This window comes from Dromiciops gliroides, chromosome 2, assembly GCF_019393635.1.
Source record: "Dromiciops gliroides isolate mDroGli1 chromosome 2, mDroGli1.pri, whole genome shotgun sequence".
Taxonomy (NCBI): domain Eukaryota; kingdom Metazoa; phylum Chordata; class Mammalia; order Microbiotheria; family Microbiotheriidae; genus Dromiciops; species Dromiciops gliroides.
In genome coordinates, this window is record NC_057862.1 from 693,948,704 (window position 1) to 693,974,914 (window position 26,211).

The 26,211-nt window shown below is 52.2% G+C and overlaps 1 protein-coding gene across 1 annotated transcript in view; it reads right to left on the reverse strand.

Moving 5' to 3' along the window:
* The window catches only part of NBAS (NBAS subunit of NRZ tethering complex), a 220,832-nt gene that overhangs the window by 84,096 nt on the left and 110,525 nt on the right, over positions 1-26,211 (reverse strand). The window contains exons 36-38 of the mRNA XM_043985311.1: positions 15,157-15,324; positions 14,259-14,372; positions 13,839-13,962 (exon numbers count right to left, since the gene is read on the reverse strand). Of these exons, the coding sequence (XP_043841246.1) occupies positions 13,839-13,962; positions 14,259-14,372; positions 15,157-15,324 (406 nt within the window). The remainder of the gene's footprint in view (positions 1-13,838; positions 13,963-14,258; positions 14,373-15,156; positions 15,325-26,211) is intronic.

Sequence of the window (26,211 nt, forward strand, 5' to 3'; positions counted from 1 at the left end):
GTAGCCAGAGAGTGCTCACCCAGTGTGGGTAAGCTGCTGAGCGTGAGGCCAAGCAGGCCTGAGCCCCTGCCCTGGCCTTCTGCTTGCCAAGGTGCCTGGCACAGCCATCCAACACTATGATGCACCATAAGGCTCTCTAGGCTAGGCCAAATATCTGGAGCCTGTGGCCCATCATCCCAGACTGTAGCTGAACCTCGTCCATGTGTCATCTCCCCCAATGGGACAATAAGCGCTGGGGCAGCAAGGACTCTCTCTGTGTCACTGGCTCTCGGCACAGTGCTTGGCACATCATAAACACTTAATAAATGCTTTCTCACCAATGCAAGCGGTCAGTAATTTCCCAACACAAGCTTTGCCATGCTACCCAGCCCCCATTTCTGAAGTCCTGGGGTGAAATGAATTCAAATCAGTGGAAGAAACCCTTGATAAAGTGAATGTTGGCTAAACATGTTGTTGTCCAGTCGTTCAGTCCCGTCTGACTCTGTGACCCCAAGGACCACAGCACTCCAGGCCCTTCTCCCCTCCACCATCTCCTGACGTCCGGCCAAGTCCATGTTCAGTTCTTCCATGACACCATCCATCCATCGCATCCTCTGCCTTCAGTCTTTCCCAACATCAGGGTCTTTTTCAATGAATCCTATCTTCTCATTAAGTGACCAAAGGATTTAAGCTTCAGTACTTGACCTCCCAGTGAAGAGCCTGAATTCATTTCTTTAAAAACTGACTGATTTGACCTCTTTGCTGTCCACGAGACTCTCAAAAAGTCTTCTCCAGCCCCACACTTCAGAAGTGTCAGTTCTCCCACCTGTACATTGCTCCTGGGAAACCCATTATTTGTCTCTGAATTTTTGTCATCAAGGCCACATCTCTACTTTGTGGTCTGCAGTCCATATTTGCTATAACTTTTCTTCCCAGGAGCGAGTGTCTTTTCACTTCATGGCTGTCGTCACTGTCTGCAGGAATCTTTGAGCCCAAGAAGAGAAAATCTGATGCTGCTCCCACTTCTTCTCTTTCTACTTTCCAGGAAGTGATGGGACCAGTGGCCAAGATCTTCAAGCCAGCTCTTACCCTCTCCTCTTTCACCCTCATGAAGAAGCTTCTGAAATCCTCTTCCCTTTCTGCCATCAAGAGTGGTACGGTCTACGTATCTGAGATAGTTGATCATTCTCCCAACAATCTTAATTATGGCTTCTGATTCATCCAGCCTGGCATTTTGCATGATGCCCTCTACAGACATCAAATACATAAGGTGACGTTCTACAGCCCTGTGGTGTTCCTTTTCTGACCTTAAATCAATCCCTTGTTCCATGTTCAGTTCTAATTGTGACTTTTTGGCCTGCATGCCAGTTCCTCAGCAGACAAGCTGATCTGTCCTCCCATCTCCGAGGACCTGCCACAGTTCATGTGATCCTCCCAGTCAAAGGCTGTAGCGTTGTCAGTGAAGCAGAAGTAGAGGCTTCTCTGGACCTCCCTTGCTTTCTCATAATCCAGCAGATGCTGGCAGTTTGGTCTGTTTCCTCAGGCTCTGAGAACCAGTGGGCTTTCCTGGTAACTCTTGGTTCTCCTGTTGCTGATGCCCAGCTCACAGAATCTGAAGCATAACCTTGCTGGTGTGTGAAATGAGCTCAAGTGCTCAGTAATCTGAACGTTCTTTGGCAATGCCCTTCTTCAGGATTGGCACATAAACTGATCTCTTCCAATCCAGTGGCCACTGCAGAGTTTTCCGAATTTGTTGGTACACTGAGTGTAGCACTTTAAGAGCTTCATCTTTTAGGATTTTACATAGCACAGCTAGAATTCCATCACCTTCACTACACTTATTATTAGCGTGAGAAATAATTATTAATAATTGATGTCTTGGGGGACCCAGTGATCTCCCCTTCTTTCTTAGTCCTTTCCTCCCCCCACTCCCACTTCGAAGTCCAGTTCTCCTTGAGAGATTCCATCCAATCTCTTCTTCTGAGCCAAGCCCAACCCAAGCTTACAAAGAATCTTGGGTAGAAACAGGCCCCTTTGTCTAGACAACAGGATTTTGCTGAAGATATGTGGACTGCACAACCACATCTAGGCAGAAACTATTTTGCTCTGTATCAGCCTGGGGGGGAAGTCTCACACATTCTTTCTCTGATGTCATTAACCAAGAGTTGAGTGGCCTAAGTCATGCATCTCCGGACTTTGTTTTTTATTTTTTTATTTTTGGGTGAGGCAATTGGGGTTAAGTGACTTGCCCAGGGTCATACAGCTAGCAAGTGTCAAGTGTCTGAGGTCAGATTTGAACTCAGGTCCTCCTGAACCCAGGGACGGTGCTCTATCTACTGTGCCACCTAGCTGCCCCTGGACTTCATTTTAATATAACACACCCCTAATCATGCCAACCAACTGGATTTGACTGCTATGTAATGAATGCCACTGCCATTAGGGTCTTTGGTCTGAGGGAGATAGCCAAGACACCTCTTAATAATAACCTGCTACTCTATTCACAAAATGATTAAATTACCCAGAAACTACGTCTCTCATGTTTTTCATCATCACATCTGCAATGGTTCCTAGGGCTCACTCTACTTCATTCTTCACAATGTCTGGCTGTGGATCGGTAACCACAGCATGGGCGTTACTGGGGATGAGAAGGTTTTCTTACCTAGTCATTCTATGTATTCTTCCCACCTCTTTCTAATCTCTTCCACTTCTGTTAAGCCCCTACCACTTTTTTCTTTTATGTGCCCATTTTTGCATGAAACTTTCCTTTGATAGCTCTAATTTTCTTGAAGAGATATCTTGTTTTCTTGAAAAGACTCTACTAATTTTCTTCCATTTCTTTGCATTGTTCTCTCCTTACTATTCTCTGGAATTCTGCATCCACTTGGTCCTATTTTTTGCCTTTCACCTTTCCCTTTCTCTTTCCTTCTCTCCTCAGATCTTTGCAAAGCCTCATCAGACCGCCATTTTGCTTTTTAGCTCTTCTTTATCTTTGGGATGTTTTTTGTTGCTGCCTCCTGTACAGTATTGCAAATCTGTTGTTCTTCAGACACTCTATTTACCAGATCTAATCCCTTAAGTCTACTCATCACCTCCTCTTCACATTCATAAGGGAAATTATTTGGGTCATACCTATATGGACCGATGGTTTCCCCTAGGGGTTCCCGCTACTGCTCATGAAGAGCTAGTACAGCTGAAGGGTTCATCCCCCACCATCAGGTTGAGCCTCCCTGGATCTGGCCAGGCTAGTCCTTGGCCAAGGGATCATTCAGCCAGAGTTTGAGCTCCACAGGTAGAGCCTTCCAGGATCCTTGGTCATGCTATGACAAGGCATTAGAGGATGACTTGACACACGACAAAATTATGTTCTTAAACCTAAGGGCCCCGATGAGATGGCGTCTTATTGTACACATTCTGCCCATCAGGTCACATGTGGCCATACAAGGAGAAAGGTCAATCAAGGAGCCAAAGAAAAGGAGGAAAGAAAGGAAGAAGGGGGAATGGGCAACAGGAGGGTTCACTGATAGTCACAAATGACTGGAAGGACTGAGGTCACCAGCGGTTCCTCTCTAGAGGATTGTGGGAAAACATGGGCAAGGAGCACAGATGGGTGTGGCTACTGATGGCATCAAGACCCAAGACCCTTCCCAGCTGTCCTACCAACACAAATGTTTTAATTGGTGCAGAGCCAGGTATCTTAAGGACCCTCTGGGACAAATATTACTGCTCGCCTATTGTACTGGGTGCATGACCGAGTTCTCCAAGCATTGACAGAGAAAGCAAACAATCTGTCCTGAAAAAATCCCACACAGGAAAGGTAAAAGATGACTGTTTCCAGCAGAACATTTCCTTCTAAATGATGGATGACAGTCTCTTCTTCCCTTAACAGCTACCATTTTTGAAACAGCAGAAAAATTATGCTCAATACTAAATAATTACAATTTTTAATGAATCAACTGCATCTGGACATGCTGCCTAATTGAACCAAATACAAAACTGCAGACTTACAGAGTCACACCTGATTATCCGACACAGGCCTGCTCCCACATTTCTTATTGTTATTTAGCATTTTTATTCACTGAACGCTTTCTAACCATCATAATTAGTTATTCTTCACAACCCATAGCTACCAAAATCTGCTTCTCATTATGCAAAGGAGAACTCAGAGACAAGGACAGCCCTGCTGCCTGTGTGGTCCCTTGTGCCCCGAGCCCTTCTCGCATGTGCCCCGGGGTGTCGGGGTGAACAATTGCCCTCTGCACCAACCTGCAGCAGCTCGAGCCGGCACTCCTTCCTGAGAGCTGAACCTCGGCGCTGCTGTCCAGCCCCAGCTCCCCCTCCTCACTAAGCTACTTTCTTTATCTTCACAGGGAATGGGCAAGGGGGAGGAGTAGGAGGACAGGGAGGGAGGGAGAGGGGGGAAGGGGGAAGCAGAGAGACAGAGAGAGACACACGCGCACACACAGAGACAGGGTTCACTACAAAATTCTGCTGTGTCCAGCTCTTCTGAAAGGCACACTGGGATGGAGAAGTGGGTGGAGCCCTGCTTTGGGAGTCTGAGGGCCCAGGGCCAAATGCTGCCTCTGTCCCCAGCCGAGTGACCCTGTACAAGTCACTTCATCCATCTGGGCCTCAGTTTCCTCATAAGAAGAGGGGGTTAGAGGAGCTGATCACTGAGGTGCCCTGAAGTTCTAAGCTGGGGAGTCAGAAAACCTGGATTCGAAACCCAGGTCAAGTCCTATGTCAACAAACCACCTCGCCCCCGAGCCTCAATGTCCCTCTCAGCAAAAGGAATCTTAACCAATGCATGTACTGTATATTTAGCTGCACTGTTGCCCCCAGAGGGAAAGGGCTTTGCAACAGAACGTCATCTTTCCCTCCAACTTAGCCGCAGGAGGAATCCTTTGGGGGGGTCCCAGGGGTGACGTTTGGGGTCCTTTGCTACTTCTTGTTTTCGTGCATGATTTGGATGAAGGTAAAGAGGGCAGGCTCATCAACATGCAGATGGCACTGAGCTGGGAGGGCGGCTAGCACCCAAGGTGACACAAGAACCTGTAAGGATGAGGGCATCGGACTGAAGAGCCTTTTCAATTTTTACTGGTATCTTTTGCTTTTACACCACCTTCATTTACACATATATCCTTCTCCTACCTAGGAATACAAGTCATCCCTTGCAACTAAGATACAAAAAGGAAAAAATTACCCTTCAAGGGGAATGGATGAATAGTAATAATATTATGAAAATATAAATTGTCCAGATTAATAAAAGGGGATTAAAGAAACAAGAATTAAAATGACCCTGAGATACCACCTCATGCCTATCAAATTAGCTAACCTGGCAAAAAAGGAAAAGGGTGAACGTTGAGGGAATGAGGGAATGTTGGGATACCGAGGAACTTCTGGTGAAGTAGCGACTCGGCCCAACCATTCTGGAGAACAATTTAGAACTGTGTCCAAAGGGCCGTCAAACTGCGCATACTCTTGGACCCAGGAGTACCACACTACGAGGTCTGTATCCCAAAGAGATCAAAGAAAAGGAAAAGGACCTGTATAGACACAAATATTCACGGCAGCTCCCTTTGTGGTAGCAAAGCATTGGACATCGGTGGGGATGCCCTTCAATTAGGGAAGGGCTGAACAAGCTGTGGTATATGATGGTGATGGAGTACTACTGTGCTAAGAAATGACGAGGGAGACGGCTTCAGAAAACCTTGAGATGACTTACATGAAGCAATGAAAAGTGACCTGAGCAGAACCAGGAGACCGCACGCAGAAGCAGCAATCTTGGAAGGATGACCAGCTGGAAATGACTTACTCTGATCAAAACAACAATCCAAGACAACTCCAAAGGACTTACAAGGAAAAATGTTAACTACTTCCAGAGGGAGAACTAAAGACATCTGAATGTGGACTGAAGACTTGGTTTTTCGCTTTCTTTATTTTTCTTGCTTTTATTTTGCAACACGGCTAATACTGAAATGTGTTTTGCCTGATTTCACATGTATAATTGATATCACATTTCTTGCCTTCTCAAGGCGTGAGGAACAGGAAGAAGCAAAACAATCTGCTCAAAATTAAAAAAAAATCTTAAGAATAAATAATAAGTGTATTGAAAAAAAAATTTAAATGCACTTCAGCCAAACTAACAACCGAGTCTGCCAGCAATCTCCCACCCATATGTGGAAGGGAGGAGTTTATTTTCTCCTATTTTCTACAGGAACGAGTCAAGCAAACATGCATTTACTCATCACTTAACTCTGTACCGAGAACCGTGCTAAGCCCTAGGAATGCAAACAGACAAAAAGAAAGACAACCCCAGCCTCAAAGCTGCCATTTTACTGAGGGAAAGACAGCACATCAAAGGGAGCTGAAAAGTGGAGAGAGGAGGAGGAGGGACCTGCAAGAGGCCTGGAGGCAAAGCCTGGGAAAGGAAGAGAAGAAAGGGAAGAGGGCAGGCCGGCCGGCGGGGCAGCCCTCACCCAGAGGCCAAAGGAGCCGGCCCTGGGGAGGAGGCCGAGGAGACCAGCGGCAAAGCCCCAACGGGTGGGGAGCATTGTCTGGGGCTGCCGCCCTCAAAGGTTCCATGTCCACAATGGTCTTCCCCACCTGCATCACTGTCTCTGTCCTACTCGGGTCACTCTGCGTCCGTTCACACACATCCTCTCCCCAGACTCCCTGGAGTCCTGGCTCCTATCCTTCCTTGGCAGTCACATTCCATCACATGGATAAGATGCATTTTGGGTCATTCCGGAACCTCTGGACATTCTCCGTTTCCCGGTCTCAGCTACTGCACCGCGGGCCGGCATGGATGCTTGGCGCACAGGGTCCTTCTTTGTTCCTCAGACTTCCTGGGGTTGCCCACCTGCCAGAGCCATGCAGAGGGCTCTGGGTCAGCCGGCCTGGCACCGAGGCACTCCGTCAGACCGAGTCCACACCGTTTGCCCGATGGTTGGGCCACATCCCTGGGCCACCACAGGGGCTGCCCTTGTCCACTTGTTGGCAGGAGGGAAAGCCCGGCTCCACTGGCTTCGCTTCTCCTGCTGGGTCAGACTGTCCCTCCTTAGGAGCCTGGTGTTCTTTTGAGGAGGCTTCTCCTCCTACACTTGAGCCAGTCCCTGCACATCTGTGATGTCGGGCACTTACCAGAGGTTTCTGACCCAAGTGTGGTTTCTTCCTTTCTCATCTGACCACCGGCTTCCTCCACAACGTCCCTCTCATGTAATCCAAATGCTCTATTGGACGTCACGGGATGGTCTCCACTGCTTGTCTGGCCTGTGGACGGCGACCGCTCCCTTGCAGATGAGCCGTGGCCCTGCGGCTGCGTGTGCCACATCCACGGAGCCTTCGTGTGGCTGCTCATTCACACACGTGCTCCACTCAAGTCCCTTAAGCCAAGGCCTCTGTCACTCTTCTTGGGGCTGGGGATGTTGGGGGGGGGAGGGTCAGTCTCCACTACCTAGGACAGCGTCTGACACGTGGTTGGCACCTAACCCCAGGGGATCGCTGGCCCAGAGTGCCTAGCAGGGTTGTTCGTTCCATCCCTGGGCCGCCTCTCCAGGGGCAAGGCTGTCATCCTGCCGCTCACATGGCCCACAGACACGGGTGTCCCTGCTCTCACCGAGGAGGCTGGCCGTGGGGCCTCAGACCAGAAGCCATCGGCTCAGGGACTTCTCCTCACCCTGCACAAGATCCCTCTGGGACCTTTCAAGTCGATAACCAGGCCCAGCTGGACACTGCCAATGCCCCTTGAAATGACAATAACAGCAAGAGCAATAATGGGGGTGATGGATAAAGAGCGCACTTCAGGGCTGACAAGCCCAGCCCTGGGAAGGAAGCAGCAGGAGCAACGGCAATAGGAGGCATACTGACCGAGTGCTGAGCCGCTTACCAAAGTCCAGGGAAGCCCGCCTTGGCTTGGGCCCCTGAGAACAAAGCAAGGGGATTCTGGGAATCCGGGGTGAGGGGCATTAGAACAAAAACGGCACACATGGATTAAGTACCAGCTCTGCACACGGCACAGCTCTGCGTCAGGGGGCACAGGGACAAAGCACAAAGCAGCCTCTGCCCCAACAGAGTCTCCATTCAGAGGTCGCGCCTGGTGACTTGTGGAGCTGGTCCTAGGGCTTGGCAGCTGAGCAAGGCAGACGGGAGGAGGAAGCGCATGCCAGGCTTGGGGGACTACTGCAGCAAAGGCACGGTGGTGGGAGATGACAGCTTGACCACCACGGACCAGCCTAAGAAGGGGAGGAAAGCGAAATCCGTCTGGGGAAGTGGACGGAACTGGATGGAGCACAGCTCCAAAGGCTCCATCCTCCACACAACAGGGAGCCACTGAGGATTGTGGAGCAAAGGGCAACCACGGCTCAAGCCACGTTCATCCCGCTTCTCAGAGAGGCATCGGGTGGATACAGGGTTGGGCCAGGTGTGCTTTAACATTCCTCTCAGAATAAGAGCTGGTCCCAGTTTACTGAATGCACGGTTTAATTTGCAATGCTGATTCTGGAAGCTCCAGAACAAGCCTCCCCAGAAAATCGGATGAAATTTCTTTGTGGCACAGAATGACTGCCTGCCTCCGGAAACTGCAGGGTGATGAATTCCATTTCAGAGCTGAAGTCGCCCAGGGAAAGTGCCCATGTTATTGATTTAGAAATCATGAGCCATCCCACCATTTGCTGAGTTAAATAAGTGATGGCTGCTCTTTTCCTGGCGTTCTCCTCGACTCTGAACTTGGGAACTCTCCGGAGTCAGATGTGGTGGAAGGTTCAATTTGCACTGGCCTTGTTTGCAGGCCAGCATCGAGAACCACATTTGACAGGGATTTTCCATTTGTGTTACTTAACCTGAGCCGGGCTTCGGTTTTGAGGCGTTTCTGACCAAGACTTCCTACGTGGAGACAGTCCGACGTGTCGGTGTGAAGAGTCCAGAGCCTGGCACCCACGTGCGGCTGCATGTCTTATCACAGGCCTCGGTCCTCCTGCGTCCGGCTGACAACGTGCTCTGATTAACACGGACCCCTTCTGAGAAGGTGCCCACTGAGTGACAACATAGCTACTTCTTGCTTCATGTGAGTGAAGAGGACCACAGACCAGCCCTCCCCTTGCGGGCCTCCACGTGGGCCTCCAGCTCCTGGTGTGGGACTGCACCTATGCTGCTGCCACAGCCACAACTGCCACCCCGGCCACCACCTGCCAGGAGTCAGAGGCCCAGCTGGAGCTCAGGCTGGCGCTGGCCCTGTGGCCTGGCCACCTGGAGTGGAATTTGTGTCATAAGAATTAGTGTAAGAACTGTCTGGAGGAGAGAGGCCCACCCAAGGTGGCTGCGGCTCTCCCAGAGCTTAGGAGCCACTTCAGGGAAGTGGACTCCCGCCCACGGGCACACTGCAGCACTGTCTCCTGCCCTGGGGCCCAAGCTCCGAGCGCACGCATGGCCAAACACACTGGGCTGAGAACCTCTGCCTTCCCCCCGCTAGGCCCGGCCCATATGCTGCCCTGGCCAGGCTTCCCCAAGAATCCAGAAAATGGGCAGGGCTGGCCCTGCTTGCCTTGGACCCCCCCACCCCAGGCTGGCCATCCAGCACCCCTGCTTTCACCAGAGCAGATTGTCATGAATGAAGCCCTGAGGGAGAGACCCACTGGCCCTCTCCCGGACAGGAGCACTGCCTGACCCCTTCCCATGTGCGTCCTGGATGACCCTAGCAACGCTAACAATAAGCAGCATTTATACAGCACATCAGAGCTTGCCAAGCACCTGCTCGCACCAGCCCCTTAGGTCCTGTTTCCCATCCCTGAGAGCAAGTCAGGGTGGTGACCTAGTGGCCACCTGCATGTCTCCCCCAGGCCCTTTCCCACAAGCCTTTGGGCCACCACTATGGTGACCCTTCCGAGTCAGAAAAAATACAGGCTTATACAGGAAAACCTGCTGCTGAAGACTGGGCTTTGGGGCAGGCAGCACCTTATATCAGGGCAGCCTAGTGTGAACGCACCCACGCCCAGACTTAACGCTCCTCGTCATGATGGCTGGCAGACCTGTGTGTGGGTGTGGGTGTGTGAGTGTGTGTGTGTGTGTGTGTGTGTGTATACGTGTGTGTGGGTGTGTGAGTGTGTGTGTACGGGTGTGGGGGGGTGTGTGTGGGGGTGTGTGTATGTGTGTGAGTGAGTGTAAGTATGTACATGTGTGAGTGTGTATAAGTGTATATGCGTGACTATATCTGAGTGTGTGTTTGGTAGGTGAGTGTGTATAAGTGAGAGTGTCTGTGTGTATGTGTGGGTGAGGGTAATGGAGGAGAGAGGCCCACCCAAGGTGGCTGCGGCTCTCCCAGCACGCATGCACCTTAGGACAATAGCAGAGTGCTCCCAAGGAGTCAGGGGATCATGTCAGCTGCCCAGGAGAACCCGAGCCCCCGACTCGCTCAGCTGCCAACAACACAGTGGGATCAGCACTGAGCTGTCTAAAGAATGGTACCATTTGAACAGGCTCAATTCCGACTCTGATGGGGAGATGAAAACCTCAGGAAGAAGCAAACAGCAGAGAATTCAACCGCAGGCCTTGGGCCAAAGCTGGGATCAGCAGGTGCAGGCAGCCAAGAGAACGCCCCGGGCACCAGGACAGAGGAGGGGTCGGTCGTGTCCTCTTGGAAGACCGCTTAGTGGAGGGGCAGAGGATGGGGGCAGAGCCCAGCGAGAGGGCCGTGGGTGAGTCACCTCGTCTCTCTGGGCCTCGGTTTCTGTATCCGTAGCACAAGAGCTGGATGAGAGGATCTCCAATGTACCCCTTCTCTCCACCAGCAGCCCCTTGGAGGGACCGGTGGGAGGCCGTGAGCAGCGGAGGAGCCCGAGCAGACAGGCCACCTTCCCGAGCCGGGTGCCACGGTCATGGGCTGCCTAAAGCTAAGTAAGCTATGGCCCACTCAGAACCTCCATCTCCCACTCTGGGAGATTCCAGGGGTAACGTCTGTGCTCACGCGGCTTCTCATTGTGAGGAAAAGCCTGATAAGCCTTAAAGGCCCAGAGAAACATTGGGGGAAGCGGGGATGGGGATGAGGAAGAGGAGGGAAGAATGAAGGGGGCAGGAAGAGGAGGAGGGGTGCCCCAGCCCTGCCCCCGAGCCCTCCGGAATGTTCAGAGACAAACTTGCCTTCATCCTCTCCCACTCCCCACTGGCACTGACTGAACCCTGGCTGCCCCCGACACCGCAGCCGCCCTGGCCACCCTTCCAAGACCCTTCCCCCGTACTCCGCCTCCCGCCTGCGCCCCATCCTCAGAGGCGGACACAGGCTCACGATTCTCTCCTCCCACCACCTTTCCCTCAGTCCCTCGACCCCCTCCCCTGCCCCACCTCAGCCTGGCACAGAGGCCCAGCCTGGACCTCGCCACCGCCCACAAATGGGGACCGCCAGGTGTGAGAATTCTGGTCTCCTCCTCTAACCGTCATCGCTCAGTCCCTCGGCCAGCCATGCTCTGCTCCTATCCCCATCCCACGTCCTCGCTGACCCCACTCAACTCAACGGTCTGCCAAGTGCACCCGGCCAAGCCTCAGCCTCGCACCCCTCCCATCACGCGTCGCCTTCACTCCTTCACGGGCTGCTGGACAAAGGGGAAGAAAATCATGGCTCCGGCCTGACTGGGCCCACGACAGATTCACGTCCTGCAAGCCCAGTGGGCCCTCACTGCGGCCAGGCGGAACTCCCTCTCCCTCTCCTGAGCAGCTCTGCCACATCCTCCCTCCCTCCCTCCTCAAACTTCCATGGCTCCCCCACTCCCCACACTCCAAGCTGAGAACAGGCTCCTGTGGCCAATGATGAGCTCCCTCTTCCTCCTCTCCCATCACTTCTGGCCCATCTCCTCCCTCACTCCTGTCTCTGATGACAAAAGTGGTCTGTCTTCTCACCTGCCCAAGGGCTCCCCTCCCCTCCCATCGCCCCCTTTCTCATCCCCGCTCTCCCTTGTCTTCATCTCACCCTCCCTCCTGCCTGCAGACACGCCCATGTCCCCCCATCCTCCAAACCCCTCCCTTGATCCTTGCACACCCACTATCTTCTCCTGTGTCTACAATTGGCGCCTCTGCTTCCCCCCTCCCAGCTAGTCCCTAACCCCCTACAACCTGACGGCAAACCTCACCCCTGTCCGCTCTCTCCAAAGCTAGATACCCTCTTCTCCCCCTTTATCCGCCCAGGCCTCTCTGCAGCCTGTGACACCGCCGGTCACTCTTTCGTCCTCGATGTTCTTTTTGCTCAGGTCACACGGCCCACCCCCTTCCTGGTTTTCCTCCTCCATCTCCAGACCACCCCCTCCCACCTCTGGCGTCCAGGGCATGGTCCTGCCCCTCTGGACAACTTCACTTGGGGATCTCATCAGTGGCCGTGGGCTTAATGACCATCTCACATCTACTCATCCTGCCTCAAACACCCGATCTTGCCCCTCCACCTGCCTCCAGACATCTCACACCGGGTACCCGAAGGGAATCTTGAGTTCACTGTGTCCAGAATAGAACTCACCATCCATTCCCTCCAGGCTCCGTGCCCCCCTCCGTATCTCGCTTCAGAGGCCACACCATCCTCCCGGTTCCTCAGGCCCACACCCAGGAGCCATCCCAGACTCCTCCCTCTTTCACCCCCAAGCCAAGATGGTGCCAAGGCCTTCGACGGCCTCCCACGACTTCCCATCTGTGACCTCTCTTGGACACGCCCCTTCTCTCCTCTGCCCCTGCCCCCACCCCGGCGCAGTCCCTCTTCCCCCCACACCTGGGCTACTGCACCCACGGCCGGAGGCCTGCCAGGCTCAGGTCTCTCCCTCTCCTGCATCCAGCCACCAAAGGGCGCAGTCTGACCGTCGTGACACCGATCGCACCCGTAAACTCCAGTGCCCGCCCGCCACTCGCAGGATCACATGCAAAATGCTCCGTTTGGTGAGTAAGGCCCTGCAGACCCCAGCCCACTCCTCCCCGACCTCCCTCCCTCCACACTCTCCACCAACAAGATCCTTCACACCTCCCCGCTCCGGGCATTTTCTCTGCTCAGACCGGCCCGGAAGGCCGTCCCTCATCCGCTCTGACTCCCGGCCTTCCCGGCTTCCTTGAAGGGCCTACTGCAATCCCACCTTCCGAGTGAAGTCTCCCCCATTAGACTGTCAGATCCCTGAGGGCAGGGATTATCCTCGACCACCTTCTGTAGCTCCGCAGCTTAGCCCAGTGCCCGGCGAGGCACGGAACAACCAGTCAGTGATGGACTGATTGATTGATTGATGAAAGGGGAGGAGGAGATGTCTATTACGGATGAGGAAACTGAGGCTCAGAAGAATGAAGTGACCGGCCAACGGTCACACAGCTAATTAGGCACGAAGCCAAGACTTCACTGGGGTGTTCTGACCCTGGGCCGAGGGTGCCTTCTAGTCATTTCTCAGATACTTTTCCACGGGAAGGAGGATAATGAAGAACAGAATTTGAGGCAGCCAACATCTTCCCAGTGAGATTTCAGCTCCATCCCATGCTACGCTCACCCCAAAGCGGGCCTGCGGCTTGGGGACTCCTCCATCAGAGTGAGTGGCTGACACTTCCCCGAGGTGGGGGAAACTAGCCACTGGATGGGTCTCCCACCCCGCTGGCGAGAGCCAGGAATGAACGGGGTGTCTGCACCCCAAGGAGAGGCCTCACAAAGGGCAGACAGTGACGGGCCCCTGCCAGGGGGCCCTCAGGGGAGGCCCTGGTGCCCCAGGGAGGTGCCTGTCGAGGCACGAAGGGGCTCAGGAGCAGGGCAAGGAGGACCCTCCTGAGCGGCAATGAGATGAGAAATCACAGGGATCTGCAGGCCCAGCCCAAAGAACTTAGAACAACATGAGCAGGCCCTTTGTTCTGGTCTGCTTTCTTACCGTCCGTTGTGGGAAATCCTCCATCTCCCTCATTCTCGGTTTCCGCTAATTTCCCCGTTCTCAGCAAGACCTCTGCGAAGCTCTCGGCCGCGATGTGCTGGTACGTAGTATAGGTCACTTCAGACTAGGAAAAATGAGGTGCAGAAGCCAAGGTGAGCAGGATTTCATCGAGGAGTCCACATTCTCTGACTTAGCATTTCAGGGCCTCATTTTCAAAAACAAATGATTTGGGCTAAAACAGAACAGCTCCCCTGGTGATCCTCAGGCCTGGCAGACAACGGGGAAATGAGGAGTTGGGCCAGGGGAGCACCTGCCATCTCAGGAAGAAAGGATTTGCTGTGGCAACCTCAAACACCGCCAAGACGGCCAGAAAAACCGCGCGGGCAGCTGGCGCTGGGCTCCCTCGCGCCTCGCACTCACCTCGGAGACAAAGGGACTGGCCAGGAGAGACTCGTAGAATGGATGGCAGCCTTGCTTCTCCAGGCCCGCGTTGGCACCTGCTCCCCTGCCATAAATGTCACCAAAGTCTTGGCCCTGTGTGGAGCCAAGTGGGGGACAAAGCATCAGAAACAGCAGTCTGGGGCCCGGAAAAACCACTGCCTTACCACATGGGGCCCAGAGAGAGACCCGAGGGAAATTCGACAGGCCCAGCCCAACTAGCACGTGGCCAGGGACCAACGGCATCCCACCACCATCACTAGACTGGCCGTGGCCATCCATGAGGACTGGCCTGTGGGCAGAGCGGCCACCAAGACAGCTCAGCCTCCAGCCTTGCTCTGGGGCCATCACGAGGCTACAAGCAAGCTCTGAAAGCGCAGTGACTGCCCGTGTATGCTTGACCTTTGGAGCATGGTCCAGCACTGATGGATGGGAGAAAAGGTCAGAGCCAACAAGAGGAGCCACGCCCACCTAGGGAGACAGGAGGCACAGAAGGAAAAGAAGAGAAGCGGCAGAGCAGGAAGGAAGTGGCACACCTGAGGCGCGCCAGGCTCTGAAAGATGCGCCTCGGCCCCTCCTACAGAGCTGACACAGGAGCCAAGGAGAGGGAGGAGCAGCTCAGGGGCACAGAACCCACACCGATGATGGGGCGATGGACGGCTGTCGTGGGATGCCCCTTCTAAGGTATGCGCGTCAGACACACCCACTTCTCTTCTAAAGAAGGGAGCACGCTGCCTGCCACCCCCGGCCACCAGCTGCTGGGTCTCTCTGGCAAATGAGCCATCTCGGCTGGGGGGGCAGGATCACCCGAGAATGCCGAGCCAGACTGAGGACGGCAGAGTCTGATGTGGGGGGACGGCCTCTGCCGCAACATCCTTACGTGCAGAGGTCGGAGGTACGCCAAGGACTTCTTCCACCATTGCCCATCGCTGACGGCGTGTAGCACAGCCTTGGTGGTGGTGGTGGTGTTCGAGAGGACCTTCATGGTGGTGGCCGTGGTCCAGTGCAGCAGATCCCCCGAGTGGCTGGTAGGGAGGCCGGCCTCATCCTGTCAGTCCGCGTGAAAATGGCAAGCGTTAAAACCTGGAAGGGAGAGTCTCTTCATGCCCAACACCACAGAGTCCACCTAGTTCAACATGACCCGTCCACACCAGCCCCATCCCATTCTAAAGATGTGGTAACTAAGGCTCAGACACAGCAAAAGAACTTGTGTAACTCCTTCAATCCATCGATTCTAGGGGGGCCAACATGACAACCCAGGCCACAGGACAGCAGAGCCATCAGGGAAGGCTACCAAGCCAACTCCTTCACCTCCGAGAGAGGGAAAAGGACTTTGTCAAACGTCGCAGAGCTAGGAGAAAGCAGCAGTGAGGGGGAAGAGTGATGGCAAGTACAGTTAAAAACTAAGGTTGATAATTCAATCCTAAATAATAAGCCCAAAAAAAAAAAAAAAACCCCAATCATAGCAAAAAACCGCAAAATCTATTAAGGAAAATAACACTGCAAAAACATACCAAAATTTTTATGATAGCACTAAAAGTAGTACTTGGTTTAAAAAAAACACAGAATTTTAATTAAATATGTATTATCTATGAGAAACACAATCAGTGAATTGAGTATGAGACTAAAACCCAAGAAAATCAGCAAATTAATGATAAGCTGAAAAGTGGAAATTCCAAAAATTAAAGGAACAATAAGTAAATCTGAAAAAACAAAAAGACTGAGATGATGAACTAGGACCTATTTTAAGACAAAATAGATAAAAAATTAGTTAATTTGATTTTTTAAAGGGAGAAGATGAGTAAATTACCAATACCAAAAAAAGAAAAAAAGGATTATTTTGCAATGAATGGAAGAGAAGTAACAAAAAAGTAGTAAAAACTATTATACTCAGGGGCAGCTAGGTGGCACAGTGGATAAAGCACTGGCCCTAGATTCAGGAGGACCTGAGTTCAAATCCAGCCTCAGACACTTGACAATTTCTAGCTGTGTGACCCTAGGCAAGCCACTTAACCCTCATTGCCCCCCCCAAAAAATGTATATATACATATATAATACTCAATCATATGTTAACAAAACCGTTTTTTAATTTGTTTGCTAAAATATAAAATTAAGATTAACAAAAAAGAAAATTTAAACAAGCACGTCTCAGAGAAAAATTAAACAAGACATAAATGAATTCCTATTGAAAAGCACACTGATATTGGATGAATTTACATATGAATTGCATTAAATATTTACATGACAATTAGCCCCTATGCAAACTCAGGTCCAGCTAGTTGTAAAACTATGATTCTATTTCTGTGAGGGAAACTATGGTAGTGATTCCCTAAGCAAGGGAAGGATAAAATTTTGTTTTGTTTTGTTTTTGTTTTTGGTGGGGCAATGAAGGTTAAGTGACTTGCCCAGAGTCACACAGTTAGTAAGTGTAAAGTGTCTAAGGCCGAATTTGAACTCGGGTCCTCCTGAATCCAGGGCCAGTGCTTTATCCACTGCGCCAACCAAGCTGCCCTGATAAATTTTTAAGAAAGAAAATTATAATCAATATCACTAGTTAATTTAATATAAAAATACTGAAATAATAGCAAAGAAGTTAAAGCAATATATTCACAAAAGTATCTGCTATGATGAGTGTGAATTTATAACAGAAGCAAATAGATGGTTCAATATTAGGAAAACTGTAACCACAATAAATCAATGTCAATAAGAAAATTTTAAAATCACAGATCAGTAGACACAAATCCTCAATAAAATGAAGAATTTGTTCATTTTATAAAAACAAAATGAGAAAAAAAAAGGATTTTTCTTGAAAATGATCAAAAGCAGTAATCTAAGATCAAAAGCTAGTATTATTTGTAACATAAAAAGACTAGAAGCCTTCTCCATAGCATAATGGGTAAAGCAAGGATAGCCATTATTTCTATAACTTATATAAAAAGAATAGACAAACATGAGGCAAAATTATCTCTACATGCAAAGGATATTGTGGCTTACTGAAGGAATTAAAAATGCAATGAAAAATTTAATTCAAGCAACTGATATTCTATAAAGTAGTAGGATATAAAACAAACCCAAATAAATTATTTTGCTAACAAACCCCAGAAGAGAGAGAATTCATTAAAATAACTGCAAAATATACAAAATATTTGTCACACAAAAAACTTACAAAACAACAAAAAAGATCTTAAACCACTGGAAAGACATTCATTATCCATAACTGAGTTATTCCAATATAATGAAAATGACAACATTACTTAAAATAATTTACAGATTTAGTGCCCTATAAATCAAACTACCAAGGGATCACTATATAGAACTTAACAAAATAACAACAAAATTCATTTGGAGGAATTGAAGCCCTAGCATATCAAGGAGAAAAATGGCGGTGGGGGTGGACCATGAACAGCCGGGCCTCTCAATTAGGCTCCCGTCTGGCTCCGAAGCATGAGGCTGATGCTGTTTGGCCGGCTGGGGGGGGGGGGGCTCCCAGTTACCTCTCATTTCCAGCCTGTCACCACCCAGCTCCTACTTATCTTCCCAGGTTTATCACCCACCACTCTGCTTCTGAGCCGCGCATGCAGAATCACAGAATGTGAGCCGTGGGAAGGACCTCAGCAGCCACCATCCAGCCCCACCCATCCATGGAAGAAAGGCCACTATGAACGTGCTCCTGGCCATCCCACCTCTGGCCTCTATGCTGCCTGGGCACGAAGCGCCCGGCTCTCCTTCTCAGCGTCCCGAGTGCCCTCCCAAGCTCAGTTCTAAGGCATCTCTGGGCTCGGGGCTGTCCGTGCGGCTAGCCCGAATGGACCTTGTGCCCGTGCATGTATATATGTGCAGGTCCCCACGTGACAGGGGCAGGTGGGCACTGTTTCCCTCTCAGAATGCAAACTCCTCAGGAGCAGGGACCACTTCATGGAGGCTCTCCAAAGCACTCGCTAGCAGCGCATCTTACATACGGATGAGTGGTGAGGGCCACCCGCAGGCAGGCCCTGAGCAGAGGAAGGAGGCCGGCCACAGCCTCTGGGGAAAGAGCTGGTGCTTGACTCTCAAAAGCAGAAGGATAGGCAGGTGCTTCTCCGGCATGGAAGTAACAGCCCCATGAAGTAAGTAAGGGCACTCTGGCCCAAGCTGAGGCCGCTGCTTGGAAGAGGGACCCAAGAGAAGAGGAGCGGAGGGCAGGCTGGGAGGGCCTGAGGGGACGGCCCCCAGTCAGCCCAAACATTTCTAGCAGCCCCTTTTCTGAGGACCCACACAACAAAGGACAGCTGTGGACAGCAGGAAGAGGGAAGGAATTGCTAGCAGCCTGCCAAGCCCTGACTCAGAGAAGGAAGCAGGACCAAGGACAGCACCCAGAGCTCCAGGCCAGGCCCAATCTGGGTGGGAGGCGGCTCTCCTGTGCTCTCCCCTCCCCTCCCTGCTTTTTCTTCTCCTCTCTCCCCTCCTCTCCCTTCCCCTCCCTCCCCTTTGTCCCCTCCTCTCTCCTCTCTCTCCCCTCCTCTCTCCTCTCTCCCCTCCCTCCCCTTTGTCCCCTCCTCTCTCCTCTCTCTCCCCTCCTCTCTCCTCTCTCCCCTCCTCTCTCCTCTCCCTCCCCTTTGTCCCCTCCTTTCTCCTCTCTCCCCTCCTCTCCCCTCTCCCCTCTCCCTCCCCTTTGTCCCCTCCTCTCTCCTCTTTCCCCTCCTCTCCCCTCTCCCTCCCCTTTGTCCCCTCCTCTCTCCTCTCTCCCCTCTTCTCCCCTCCCCTCCCCTTTGTCCCCTCCTCTCCTCTCCCCTCTCCTAAAATACCTTTTACACCTTAGATTCACATCCCAAATATCCTAATATAGAGCAGAGAGCCTGACAATAGAACATCTATGTTTTATGAAATGGTACATGTTAACAGCTGCATCGCCTGAAGCCATGAGGCAGGAAATCCATATTAAAAACAACTAGAGGACATTAAACAAACACCTTCCCAAAGGTGTTTATTCCATAAAATCCCAGGTGCAGAGTTTGAAGGGCAGAACAGCTGGGCCTCCCATGACCAAGAGAGCCACAGCACGGGCCAGGTGAGCATCCAAGGGGAAAAGCTGCAAGGCCCATCTGGGACCCCTGCCACACCCTAGCTCAGTCAGAGAAGGGCCGAGTGTGGAGGGGCACAGGCCACCGAGGGCAAGACATCCTGCCCCCAGCCCACCAGAGAGAAGAGCAGCGGAGGCTGGCACAGGGAAAGGTACCTGGGCAGCCACCCAGCTAAGGAGGAGGCCTGGCATCAATTCAAGGGCACCCACCCACCCACAATGATGCAGATCTGCCCCCTCCAGGGGCGAGTAGGTGGGGGGCTGGGAGCACACTCTCCAGACAGCAGCAGCTAATGGGTGAATTCCACCAAAGGCTTCTGGGAAAAGAGAAGGCGTGGAAGGAGCAGCAGGAGGACTTCCTCACCTAAAGATGGGATCAAACAGGCTGTCTGAAGGGCCCTGGAACGGGGAAGAAGCCCAGACATTTGGGAAGATCAGAGGAAGGGGAAGAGACAGAGCAGAGAAGAAGGGCCCAGCTAGAAGTGGATGCGAGGAGAAAAGGAGAAAGGCTAGAGGAAAAGGCCCTGAGGAGAGATGAGAGGAGGAGAGGGGGAGGAGAGGGGGAAAAAGAGGAGGAGGAGGCGGGAGATAAGGAGGAAGAAGGGGAGGAAGAGGCTGAGGAAGAGGAAGAGGAGGAGGAGGGGGAAGGGAGTTGAGCCTTCATTCCCATTAGCCCAAACTTAGAATTTCTCTGTCTGTCTGATTCAGCCTTAGCCTGGGTCAGTCTTTGAGAAAGATTTCCCACACTAGTTGATTTCTGGATGAGGAAGTAGACAAGGGGAAAAACCTTGGTCTCAATAATCCTCTGTCTGTCCTGGAGGGTGACCACGTGCCGCTGTGATGTCCAGAGAGATGGAGAAGAAAAGGATAAACTTCTGTGGGATCCAAATGGGGAGAAATCCCCTCCTCGGAGGGGCTGGAAATTCTGCCAGACGGCTTCCCTTCCCATGCTCAGACCCCGGGATCACAAGGACACTTAGATTCATGGAATGTGGGAGGTCCCCTTTCGTGGGTGGGGAACCCCTAGCTGAGAGGGAAACTGAGGGGGGCCAATGGTCAGGCCATGAGCTCCCCTCGAGGCTGAGCCCCTGAACAGGGCCTGGAGGAAGGTCAATAGTCAATATGGAGATGCCTATGTCAGGAGGAGGAAATCCAGCGAGTGCCAAGGATTTTCATTCTTCCACCGAATCTTTATTGAGGGCTTGTCATGAGTGAGACAGAAAGCGGAAGGGACAGTGGCTGCCCTGAGGAGGTGAAACCAAAGGAGAGGAGACAGTGACAAGGGCTATAAGAGGAGGCAACGTGTGATAAGAATCATACAAGGGGGAGAAATTAAAGCAGGAGAACCAGGAACATCATTTTCTTTCCACTCACTGAAGGAACAAGGCAGCGGCCTTAAGAGACCATCTTCAAACATGAAAGAAAAATCAGCAAAAACCCACAGATTTCATTGGGTTGGAGAGCAGTAATCTGGGGCAGAGAAAGACATGTCTGGAAAAATATTATTTCCAAGGGGATTCAGATAACAGGTCTGGATAAAGCCAGACCATCTTTTTTTATTATTATTTTTACTCAGCCATTACTGGAACTTGAAGACAAGGCTATTAAAAATAAATCGGGCCTAAGAAGACAGAGTGGCAGCGGAGAAATGCTCCAATCTACACAACCACCAAAGGCCTGGACCCAAGCTCCCGCAGGCCTTTTCTGACTGGACCAAGGGAGGCGCTCTCCGCGAGAGCAGGAGAGAACAAGCGAGGAAAAGCCCTGAGCCAGGCCCGCACTGCCTCCAGTCACTGACAGCCCCCCTCCAAGCAGCTCCTCGTCTAAGAGGCCCACGGAACCAAGCCCTGCTGAGTGGCCACTGTGCCAGACACCGGGCCTGCCAGGAACCCTCAGAGGGAGGGACTGCCATTCTCTCCATTTTACAGCTGAGAAGCCTGAGGCAAACAGAGGTGAAGTAACTTCCACCACAGTGAGTGACTCAGGCCAGATCTGAACTCAGGTCTTCCCGAGTCCAAGCCCTGAGATCAATCCACTGAACCACCTAGCTTGCCTCCAATAAGCGAGCAAAAGGAGAGGCAGACAGACAGACAAATGGACAGATGGACGGACAGACAGATGGATGGACAGACAGATAGAAAGGCAGGCAGATGGACAGACAGACAGATGGACAAATAGACAGACAGATGGACGGACAGACAGATGAACACACAGATGGACGGACAGACAGACAGAGCCAGGCCAGCACACCACCTTCCATAGCCATGGTTCCTGGCTGTATCCCACACTTCATGTTGGGGTGTACCCAACATGTACAGTCAATTGTTTTTTAGCAGCTCCCATCTTTGCTCTTGCACCAAAGTCCACTGCTGGTTAATGTGGGAAAAGCTGGGAATCTCTCTGTGAGAAGGCCCCCCGCCCCCCCCACCCCCCCACCCCCACCCCCACCCCCCGCCACTGCTCCAGACCGGACCTATTTCTGAACTCCACAATGATCCCGAAGCCTCTGTCTAAGCACACAATCAGTAATTAGCTGCTCCATCACAACGCCCCTCCCCAGTCCTGATAAATAAATCTGTAGCCACTTATAACAGTCACATTTCACCAGGCGGTAAAAATGTGTTTGCTTTTCCTTCTCTTTTAAAGAGAGCCTTGTGTGGGCCCATTTCGGGCCCTAATTAGCTCTTCCAGGGGTGGGGGAAGGGCAGTCCGCAGTAAGTGGCGTGACGAATGGGAGCAGAACAAGCCACTGCATTTAAGGAGCGTGATAACCAACATTAATAAGAAAAGAGAAATCTGTGATTTTCCGCTTGTCCTCAAATTGCTCGTTCAGCCCCAGTTCCAAACAAACAGCTCATTGGCAGGCTGCAGGACATGCTGGTGCAAACAGCAGAGCTGCCGCAGGGCAGTTCAAGTCTAACCTTCCTTGAACAGATAAAGAAAACCATGGTTTGGCTGATGTAATGAAAGTGTTAAGCATGAGGCAGATTCCAGGGAGCCCTGATGAGCCCCTGGAACACGCTCCTTTGCAGCTGTTCCTGGGAATCTCCCAGGGCCCAGCTGTAGCTGAACCCCATGTTCTGGTGACAAGGTGATAAAGGAGTCTGCAGGAGTCAAAGGCGTGGCGCCCTCCCAGAGAGGAAGCGGGAATGTGGGGGACACACAGCAAGGCTCCGAAGCCATGCCCAGAGCACAGCAGGATGGCCCACGCTCAGGAGGTACAACAGAGTAGGGGCTGCCGCGGTGGAGAGGGGCCTACTCTAAAACAGGGCAGGGGCCCGGCAAGGCAGGCCAAAGTCTGGCCAGGCTGGGCTTCCAGCGGGGCCTCACACATCACCACCCTGTATTTTACAGAAAGAGCCCAGGGAGGAGACAAGGGAATAAATGAAGTAGAGATCAAGTGCCAAGCCCTGTGCTAGGTAAACTCTGAGGATATGGCGGAAAAGCCTGGCACTCCCTTCCCTGGGGGCTCAGTCCAGTGGAGAGACCACACCTAGGGAAGGTTCCAACTCAAAGTCACATGGAAAGACCCAGGGTACTTAGGGGGCGGTGGCAAAGCACGCAGTCAGGCCTCTTCTTCCAAGCCATTTCCATGGATAATTGTGCCGGTTTCTGAGTAGGGTCAGCAGCAGGGCTGAGGATGCTGGGGGGCCAGAACCTTCGCTTCCGGGTCTTAGAGGCTGTGGCTGCAACCCCTGAAGGAGCCATCAGTCCCGAGGCAGCATCTGCACAGGGGCTGCCGCCCAGCAGGACGGCCAGAAAGGGGCCATTCCGAAGGCCCAGAGGGATCGGGTCTGAGGGGGGCTGGCGGTCAAGGAAGACAGCGTGGTCTCGCCCTGCTGCCTCCTGTTGCTGGCTCGGGGGGCCGTCTGCTAGGGGGCTGGGGGGTTGGCCCCTTCTCCAAGGGGATGGCGTTTCTGGTGGCAGGTGATGAGGAAGGCTGCGGGGGTTGGGCTGGAAGCACAGCTGGTGATTCAAAGGGCAAACTTGTCCACGTCTCACACCTGGTACCAGGCAGAGACATGATTTGAATTCGGGTCCTTGGACTCCTAATTCAGAGTTCATCCCAAGGCACAATGTAAAGTGTTGTGGCCATAAGAGGCTACTGAGGTAAAGCAAACCCCTGACGGTCCCTCCACTGCTGCCATGGAGCCGACAAGTCTTCAGAGGTCTCTGTTATTCTCCTGAGGACCTTGCTCTCAGGATCACGGGCACCACGCTCCCGCAGACCCACCGTCCTCCATGAGGGCCTCCACGCCCAGCTGTCCGAGCCTCGCTGCCCCGGGGCGTCCAAGCACCTCCTCCTGAGGTCAGGAGATTCAGACTCTGTGGCCTGAGGCGGGTTTCTCAGTGATGCTGATGTGACCCCGCCCCCCCCTCCCCCCCCCCCCACACACACACAGAGCTCAGAAGATGTTGGGAACAATGACTCCCAAGCCAGCTCTCCTTGTCTGGGTGATCCTTGGGTCTGCGCACACACCGTGACCCCTCAGACACCCGTCAGATCCTCAAAGAGAGAAGACCAGTAATGGAGCACGCTCTTGCGCCCTTTGCCTGTGGGCATTTGGGAAGCATTTAACAGAAGAGAATGAAATGTTCCCGAGGAACAGCCTGCTCCGTGGAAAGCGCTGGGTTCGAATCCTGACTCCAGTACCCTGAGGAGGCCATTGAGACTCCAAGCCCTGATCTCCTCCTCTGTAAAGGGAGATAATGACATCTTCTGATGCCATTTACAGAGAGATCACCAAGCAAAGTCCTTCGGAGGCTACAGAAATGTCAGTTATTAGGACCAAAGCGTCTCCCGCACACATCAAAAGGCATCAGATCTAGAACAAACGAGCTCCCTTCCTGCCCATTTCTGCGCCCACCATCCTCCTGTCTGCGGCCCATTACACTCAGACCCTGCCCCAGGGGCCCGAGGCTCAGAAGGTGAGTCTGGCCGGGCCAGCACCCCATGCCCCCTCATCTCTTCTCTCCTCCTTCCCACTGTGAGGGCAGGGACTGTCTCACCTACTTTAATGGGCATCCTGGCACACAGTAAGTGCTTACTAAATGCTTTTCCTTTCATTCATTCATTCACTGATTCACTCTATTAAATGGACCACGAATACCAACATCAATTGAGGCAAAATTAGGGCCAGGCAGTCACAGCCCAAAGACCCTTAAGGTGACAGGAGATCCCAGAGATCACGTGGGACCCTGACCCTAACATCTGCTCCAACAAATCCTGTACAAAAACCAGGAACTCCCAGAGCCACCATCTCTCTGAGCTCACGGCCCTTATTCAGACAGAGCTCCATCCCCACCATCACAGGTGAAGCTGCCATCTTTGTGGTCATCATCACCCCCACCTTCTTCATCACCCCCACCTTCTTCATCACCCCCACCTTCTTCATCACCCCCACCTTCTTCATCACCCCCACCTTCTTCATCACCCCTACCTTCTTCACCATCTTCTTCATCACCCCCATCTTCTTCTTCATCACCCCCATCTTCTTCATCACCCCCATCCTCTTCATCACCCCCATCTTCTTCATCACCACCATCTTCTTCATCACCCCCATCCTCTTCATCACCCCCATCTTCTTCATCACCACCTTCTTCATCACCACCTTCTTCATCACCCCCATCTTCTTCTTCATCACCCCCATCTTCTTCTTCATCACCCCCATCTTCTTCTTCATCACCCATCTTCATCACCCCCATCTTCTTCTTCATCACCACCATCTTCTTCATCACCCCCATCTTCATCACCCCCATCTTCTTCTTCATCACCACCATCTTCTTCATCACCCCCATCTTCTTCTTCATCACCCATCTTCATCACCCCCATCTTCTTCTTCATCACCACCATCTTCTTCATCACCCCCATCTTCTTCATCACCCCCATCTTCTTCATCACCCCCATCCTCTTCATCACCCCCATCTTCTTCATCACCCCCATCCTCTTCATCACCCCCATCTTCTTCATCACCCCCATCCTCTTCATCACCCCCATCCTCTTCATCACCCCCATCTTCTTCATCACCCCCATCCTCTTCATCACCCCCATCTTCTTCATCATCACCACCTTCTTCATCACCACCTTCTTCATCACCCCCATCTTCTTCTTCATCACCCCCATCTTCTTCTTCATCACCCCCATCTTCTTCTTCATCACCCATCTTCATCACCCCCATCTTCTTCTTCATCACCACCATCTTCTTCATCACCCCCATCTTCATCACCCCCATCTTCTTCTTCATCACCACCATCTTCTTCATCACCCCCATCTTCTTCTTCATCACCACCATCTTCTTCATCACCCCCATCTTCTTCATCACCCCCATCCTCTTCATCACCCCCATCTTCTTCATCACCCCCATCCTCTTCATCACCCCCATCTTCTTCATCACCCCCATCCTCTTCATCACCCCCATCCTCTTCATCACCCCCATCTTCTTCATCACCCCCATCTTCTTCATCACCACCATCCTCTTCATCACCCCCATCCTCTTCATCACCCCCATCTTCTTCATCACCCCCATCTTCTTCATCACCGTCAGCATTGTCATCGTCATCACGGCAACTGCCCTGAAGGACCACAGAGGTGCCTGAATCTACACTACCAGGGATGAGCTGTGGGGAAGCCTGAAAAATGGCTCTTCCATGCATTCGTTCCCAGGGATAACAGGACTCAGTGGCCCACTGGGCCTGACAGGCCCTCCTCCTCAAAGCCCGGAGTGCCTGAGAAAGGAAGGAGGCTGACCCTTGGGCAGGACGCGAAGAGACAACAGGTAAGTGGGGTCCCTGGGACCCTTTGGCGGGCTGCTGATACCTGGCGGGGAGCCCTTCATTCTCTCCAAGGTTACAAAGAAGACCAGTCACATTTTAGAC